Raw genomic sequence first — 8,073 nt, 5'->3', positions numbered from 1 at the left:
TTTTGGAGAATAACTAATGTTGTGAGCGCAAAGAAAAAAAAATAGTTATTAGGATTGCATTTTTTAAAACATAAATAATACAACATTGTAATTTATAAATTAATAGTTAGATTAATATATAAGAATACTTAAATAATTATTAAATTAAATATATATTAAAGTTAAATGAGTGGTGGGTTGAAAACGGATTGACAACATTTGTCCAATCTAATCTATTTAATTAAATAAATAGGTTGAATATTCCAATCCAATCTATTAATTTTTTAGGTTGGGTTCAGATTTGATTGATGAATCGATCGATTTTTACTATACATAGATAGGGACCAGAAAATTTTAAGGGCTGTTAAAAAAGTTTAAAAATAAATAAAAATTAAAAATAAAATAAAAGGTAAAGTGCCAAAGTACAGGATATATCAAATCAAAGGACCATTCTTGTAATTTACCCTAATACTAAACAATTGGCTACAGTGGATTTTTCTCTGTTCTTCCGGAAACAACGGGAAAGGGCCGCAATAGATTCGAGAAGCCAGCGGCGCGTAGGTACACGCGAATATGGTGAGAGGTGGGGAGAAAACGGAAGAAGACGTGAAAAAGCGACCGCGTAGGGAGATGGCCCTTTGGAGGTCCCGAAAAGCCAAACATGAATTGATAGGGACCTAACGATAATTAAACGCGACGTTGGGGCACGTGTCGTACCATGCGCCTCCAGCCAAATAAATATAAAGAAATTTCTTAAATTTTTTGGTTTGTATCTTTTCGTTCTCGTGATTAGTGATGCTCAACCCACTCCAAGAAGAGAATATTCCAAAATCCGGACTCGGAATCTCGTTTACTTTTCTAACACAACTTCATGATACATTAAATAATTGATATTTTCAAAATGAGAAATTAAATATTCTTTTAATTTTTTGTTTCTATAAATTTTTCTATCCAATTAAATGATGATATGTGTCAAATTTAATATTTATTTAATGATATTTTAGTATAATAAATAATACATGTCATCATTTAATTGGGTATAGGGATTTGTAAAAACAAAAATAAAAGAATATTTAATTTCTCTTTCAAAATTAGAATCTAAAAAAATAGTTAATAAGGTTTACATAAATTAAGGACTATTTGATTGTTAATACGTAATGTTCACGCGGAGGTAAATAATTTTTCGATTTATACATATTTGGTTATTGAGTTTTTTTTTGTTAATATTTATCTTTCAATTTGTGTAACTGTACACATTTAATGCTTATGACCGATTACTCCAGATAAGACGAAAAAATGGCTTAATAAGGTAATATATTTCTCACTTTATACACATTTATATTTTAATATTTTTTGCATGTTTATTTCTTAATATTTTTTGTTGCAAAATAAATATTTGTTGCTTTTTACACATCCAATACTTATGAACAATTTTTTTAGGTTTGTCTTAAGGCATCATACATGGGACAATCATTAATGATGTCTTCATGACCATTCATGCTTATAGCCAACACGACCTTGATTGTTTGGTGTTTAGGTCTTGTATTCTGAATGTCGTAATTTTTTCATATGATCTTGGATTTTAAGGATCTTTATATCAATGTGTTCGTATTTGAGTCTACTACAATTTTCATTAAGACTACTTCCGTTAAAAAGTAATATATTTAGTTACGATTTTATAAAAAAAAATGTTCAGACATACATTCATAAAGAACACATGTATATAAAGATCGTAAGTGAAGATATATTAAATTTTAATGAGAGTAATCTAAACGAAAGTTATAGTAGACTTAAATGTGAGCGCGTGAATGTAAATATCATTAAAATCTGAGATCGTATAAAGAAGTTATGACGTTTAAAATATAAGATCTAAGCAACCAAGCAACTTATATTACTCTTGTTAAAAAGTAATATATTTTTACTTACGTTTTTATAAAAAAAAAATCATACATATATTCATAAAGAATGCATGTATATAAAGATCGTAAGTAAAAATATTAATTTTTAACGGGAGTAATCTAAAAGAAAGTTGTAGTAGACTTAAATACGAACGTATTGATATAAAGATTGTATAAAGAAGTTAGATAAAAAAAAGCTAGATATGTATTGAATTAAAATATTATTATTTTAATTAAAATATAGGGTTTCAGAGATTATTTGACAGTTATATGCATGGGTCTAACCCCTTGGAAAACCGATCCTAAGCCTTTCTTAAGCAGAAATCAAAATTTCTCCTCTCATCTCTCTCTTAATTATTGATCATAGGGTTTCCTAGGGTTTTGGTGTGACACATTAGACGCTACCACATTATTGGAGCTAAACTTTTTCAAGAATACTTGTTTAGCTTAATTCGATTTAAGCAAATGTATGTTTTCTTACTTGTAATTTTCAATTACAATAGGGTTAGAAGTTTTGTTTCATAAAGTATGTTGCTATAATAGTGAAAATGACATATATCCATCTAGGTTGCATATACCCATAAATATTTATGTGAAATTCTACAAGTACATTGTTTTTGTAACTTAGAAAACTCATCGCAACTATACTAGGACTGAGATATGGGCCAGACTCTGTTTGGCTCTCAACATTCTCTTTGTTGATTGAATCAATCAGGATGTCCTCAAGGGAATCCATCGTTCTTGTTCTCTCCCAACCGATTTTTTTTAAAGAATACTAGACTAAACATTAAGGCTCCTAAATATGTGATGGGGGAAATTTGCATGCATGAGAACTTTCTTTACCTTTTATGTATAGTTACTGTATAAGTCATCTTCATATCAAGGTTAAGGAGTCAAAGATCATACTCAATATCCAAATGCATCAAAACCTATAAATATGATTATGGTTTTTGGTTGTAAGAGATTTAGGTTTTTATTTCGTCGTTAAAGATTATGAAGAGGGCAGGATGATGAAGAAGGGAGATAGATGGGTAAAAAGACGATATGAAAGGGGTGAGGTTAGGTGTTTAGATAGATGTAGCGTTGATGGGGGTTCATTATATTAAAACAACAACATTTTATTAAATAAAGATTTGATAAAAGAAATTATAGAAGAGCAGTATAGTTATTTTAGATAGACACAGGACTAAAACCATAATATTTAAAAACCATAAAGGTGGAAATTTATTCAAAAGTTAGATTGAAAGTGCGAAGTTAACTAACCTACATGGACCATTTATGTTATTTAGGGGGTGTATGAGATAGTTTTTTGAACTTTAAAAGTGATTTTAGATAAAAAAAAAAATGCTTATTTGTTAAACTGGTGGTAAAAGTAGATTTTTAAAAAGTGTTTGAATAAACTTTTATAGTGAAAAAGCCGACAAATGAATAAGTTACAAAATATTTGGTTTAAAAAATGTTTCTTAAACTTATTTTGGTTGAAAAGCCATAAACAATTTTATAAAGCCAAATTTTACATGTTTATTAAAAATGTTTTTTGAATCTTATGAAAAAACTATTCTGAAAAATGTTTATGAGTTTGCCAAACACTTTTTTTTAATTTATTAGCTTTCAAAAAAGCCAATAAACCAATAAACTTTTTTAAAAAAGCTATCCCAAACACTCTGTCAATCTTATATAAATTACAAAATGTCTCGAGTTTGAAGATCACTAAAACATACCAAAACAAATGTGACATTTCAATAATTAAATATAACCTTTGACTAATTATTTTTTGAATGACCAATAAGTTTTTTTTAGTAGATTTTAAAAACACACTATACCATAATAATCAATATGTAAATGTTTGTATATTATACATGTTAAAATTATATAATTAAAATTTTAACAAAAATACATGTTGGTAAAAGTTATTATGTTATGAATAATAACTATAAAATACTAATTTTTATATCAAGTTAATCTATTCTTATTTTTAAATTTTTATAATTGATTAATTTTTAATTATTCGTTAATTTTGAACAACTACTACTATTTTAAGTTAACATGATATAATTTATAATTTTTTGTTATTATTAATTATATTAAAATAATTCATTTAGGTAATTACTAAAATAAAATATAAATACTAAAGTCTAGATAACTTTTTATCTAATAGTTATAAATAATTTAAAAATTATAACTTTCTTAGAATATATATATTTAGTATTAGAGCTCGGAAACATTGCCCAAAGTAGAAGAAATGAAAGTAATGTGGTGAGAATAGAGAATGTGCATTTGATCTTATCTGCAACCCATGTGTGACGTCACTGCCAACCCACAGATAGGAATCACTCTCGAATATTCAAACCACTCCCCCAAACAAACTTTCTTCCTTTCCCTCTCTCTCTCCTCACTTTCTCTCTCTATCATCCCAAAATATCTACCTTTTTGATGTCCAAAAAAGGTTATCGTACAATCATCTATGCACAATGTACAAGTTTGTTATGCAGTTTTGATGGATTTTTAGAGATTCTTGATCTGGAATAGACTTTCCCTACAAAACCATTATCAAAGATTCTTTTCGTACGCGACGACCCGACTTCGACACCTTCTTCAACACACCTTCGATTTCTCCAAATTTTACAAAATAAAAATGAAAATGAAAAAGGAAAGAGACTGTTTCTCTCTCTAGAATTATTTATATGTATATTATCTTGTATGCCAAGTTTATTCCCTTTTCTGATTCTTCTTTAGATCCTTTTATTCTCGTTCAAACCGGATCTCTCTATGCCCCCAGACAAAATTTTCTCTTACATTTAATGCCCCTTTGATAGAGAGATTTTGGGTCGATTTGATTCATCAAAACCGAGTGACTTTTGGAGCGACTCAATGGTTTTTCACAACAATTCGAGTGATTTCGGAGAGAAAATGCAGAGATGTCGAGAGTATATGGAAGCTTTGGAATCGGAACGCAGAAAGATTCAGGTGTTCGAACGCGAGCTTCCTCTTTGTCTTGAGCTTGTGACTCAAGGTATGTTAATGGCGATCTTCCCAGAAATGGACTACACACAGTTTCATACGTTCGTTAGAGAGAGAGAGAGAGAGAAAGAGAGAGAAATTTGTAGTTATTCTGTAAATTTTTGTGTAAATTCATGATGGGTTTTTTCACATTTTTATGCACAGATCCTTGATGGGTTAATGTTAAAATTTTTGTTTGTGTTTTTGTTTTTTCACGTTTTGAAAAATTTGCAATTTTTCACCATTTTTCGCATCTTGTCTTCAACAGTTTCTAGATGGGTTTTTGTTTCTTGAATTTAGGGTTTTGTTGTTATAGAAATTCATCAATTTTTTATTTAAATTTTATGATTTGGATTTCAGCAATTGAAGGATGCAAACAGCAAATGTCTGGAACGACGACTGATTACTTCAATGGCCAATCTGAGTGTTCTGAGCAGACATCAAGTGAAGGTCCAATTTTGGAGGAATTTATTCCCATGAAAAGAACTTCATCTGCACATGATGAAGAAGATCAACAACAACAACAACAACAATTTAATCATAAACCCAAGGTTATATCCACCAAAGACAAATCGTCATTTCCTTCTAAGAAATCCGATTGGCTTAGATCTGCTCAACTCTCTATTCAAACCCCAGATCCAGTGGTAATTTTTTTGTAAATTATCAACAATTTCAAGTTGGAAGCATTAATTTTGGTTAAAGATTGAATTTTTACACAATTTTCAGGAGTTATCACCCAAAAGAGTTTCGGTTGTGGAGGTTACGAGAAATGGCTGTGGCGCTTTTCATCCATTCAAGAAAGAAAAAACCTCCGACACAGCTCCGGTGGCTGGAACTGGTAAATTATCACCTGCGCCTGCCGCGGGTCCTACAGCGGCGGCCAGTTCCACGGCGGAGACAGGCAGCGGTAACGGTGGTTGTGGAGAAAGCAAAAGCGAAGATAAAGGACAGTCTAATAGGAAAGCAAGGAGGTGTTGGTCGCCGGAGTTACATCGGCGGTTCCTCCATTCTCTTCAACAACTCGGCGGCGCCCATGGTAGGTCGTCGTCGTCGGTGTTATTTTATTAAACAAATTCATTTTTTTAATTAAAAAAATAAATTAAATTATCTTGAATTTGAAAATTTAATTAATTTTATTATTTAATACAGTTGCTACACCAAAACAAATTCGGGAATTAATGAAGGTTGATGGGCTCACAAATGATGAAGTTAAAAGCCATTTACAGGTTTGCATTTTTGTTTTTATTTTCTGTACATTTGTTTTTATTTTTTTTTTAATAATTCATCCTCTAAAAAATTGTACTATATGAATTTTACAGAAATATCGTTTGCATACAAGAAGGCCAACACCAACAATCCATAACAATAACAACCCACAAACACCTCAATTTGTGGTGGTCGGAGGAATATGGATGACACCACCGGAATACACCACCATGGCCGCCACCTCAACACCAACTTCCGGCGAAACCAACAACTCCAAAGGTGTATATGCCCCCATTGCTTCTCATCCGCCGTCTCTTCCAGAAGCATCTATGTCCCTAAACAAAAGTAATTCCGGTGAAAAAGATGGTGGTCACAGCCATGAAGATTCACCGTCAACTTCCTCCTCCACCCACACCACCACAGCCTCGCCAGTTTTTTGACATTCCGGCATTCTGACAGCCACTCAGAGTTTGTGTAGGGTATTTTTGTAGGGAGGCCATTTTCCCTGTTTATCTCTTTCGTCTTGCTGATCGGTTGAATGTTGTAAAAGTATAGAAAAATGTAGATTATTTTGGTCTAATTTTACAAGTAATGGGTGCACATGAATATGATAGATAATAAAACCTCATTGAAGTTTATAATTTATTTTAAAACGTATTTTTAACAAGATTTTGTTTATTAATATTTCATTATTTTGTGAAAATGACTTTATATGGTAAGGAAATATCATTATGTACACATTTAGCAATATATTTTTTTTATAGGATATTAGGATTTACTATTAAATATATCTTCGATAATTTGTTGATCAAAATCAGTATTTTGACTTTGCTATTGCGTACTTAGTTAAAATAGATTCAAAAACATCGTTAAACCCACCCTTGACGTTTAAGAAAAATCATTAAGCTTATATTTTTATATACGATTTATCTTTCAATTTATTTCTATACCTATTTAATCATTTTCATCTTTTTTATTGCCATCATCAAATTTTTTCGATATTTTTTCAAGCCAACACAATTCCAAGGAAAAAAAAGAAATACCACTTTACATGTAGTATTTTTTTTTATAAAACATTGCAAATTGCTTAGTCTCACCCTTCTCTCCAATGAAAACAACCACCCGCTCTTTATTATCGTTCACGTTTTTCCTACCGACGCTCACACCTTTCACTGTTCTTTTTCATCTATCGTTGCTTTTTGAAAATCACCCTACTCCACATTCTCCTCCCACCTTTTTCTTCTTGAATCGTGTGCACCATTAACCACATCCATTAAAGGATACAATTTTATTGGCAGAATATTAGTTTGAACTGATTTAAGGTTTGGATAGATGTTTAGGTTGGAATGTAAGTTTGAATCGATTTTGCTACAGGTTCAAGCTAATTTTAGACAAGTTACTTGGTGATGAATGGTGGGGATAGATTGTGGCGGTAGAAAATGGTGGTGATGGAAGGTTATATTTATTGCTGGAGGTGAATGATGTCGGTGGGATGTGGACGCTTGTGGTGGGAGTCGATGGTTTTGGCAGGAGAAGATAAATATGACATGGTTTAATGGTAAATCGTGTACAAAAAAAACATTAACCTACAATACTCGATCAAAATGGTAGATTTTGAACAACTCGAGTAAGTTTAATGATAAATCGTATACACAATAGGTGCAACTCTGTCTATAAGTGTCGATATATTTTGGAGTTCTTCCTCTTTTTATATGAGCTCTTTTAAAAAGACATTTGTTGACCTCTACATATATCTTACATGGTAATAGAGCCGATGTGTAACACCCCTATCACTTGACAAATGCATGCCTATTATCATCAAGCCTCCATCTCTAGAGGTGAAGTGGTTATGTATCTCATATTGGTACAACATGATCCTAAAAATGTCTATATATATTGGAGTCTCTCCTTGACCCACAATGACTATTTTGGATAGTAAACTAAGAATTTCACATAAACATTGAAGATCAAAACTTAACGACATAAGATA

At 31.1% G+C, this 8,073-nt stretch overlaps 1 protein-coding gene across 1 annotated transcript; it reads left to right on the top strand.

The window, feature by feature from the left end:
• Window positions 1-4,251: 4,251 nt before the first annotated feature.
• Window positions 4,252-6,728, top strand: LOC145101255 (transcription factor HHO3-like). Its single transcript, XM_079038434.1, has 5 exons — window positions 4,252-4,890; window positions 5,238-5,521; window positions 5,604-5,913; window positions 6,027-6,103; window positions 6,197-6,728. The coding sequence occupies exons 1-5, from the start codon at window positions 4,749-4,751 to the stop codon at window positions 6,521-6,523; spliced, it is 1,140 nt and encodes a 379-aa protein (XP_078894560.1). The 5' UTR covers window positions 4,252-4,748; the 3' UTR covers window positions 6,524-6,728.
• The last annotated feature ends 1,345 nt before the right edge of the window (window positions 6,729-8,073 follow it).

The sequence above is a fragment of the Lactuca serriola genome, chromosome 4 (genome assembly GCF_051521515.1).
Source record: "Lactuca serriola cultivar US96UC23 chromosome 4, Lser_US96UC23_V15, whole genome shotgun sequence".
Taxonomy (NCBI): domain Eukaryota; kingdom Viridiplantae; phylum Streptophyta; class Magnoliopsida; order Asterales; family Asteraceae; genus Lactuca; species Lactuca serriola.
The sequence above is the reverse complement of the archived record's forward strand: the minus strand, read 5'-3'. Positions and strand labels throughout refer to the sequence as shown.

Excerpts from the sequence above, each read along its gene's own strand:
- LOC145101255 (XM_079038434.1), top strand. The coding sequence starts at position 4,749 with ATGGTTTTTCACAACAATTCGAGTGATTTCGGAGAGAAAATGCAGAGA. Across the intron at positions 5,914-6,026 it reads ACAACTCGGCGGCGCCCATG|TTGCTACACCAAAACAAATT; the intron begins GTAGGTCGTCGT and ends TATTTAATACAG. Across the intron at positions 6,104-6,196 it reads AAGTTAAAAGCCATTTACAG|AAATATCGTTTGCATACAAG; the intron begins GTTTGCATTTTT and ends TGAATTTTACAG.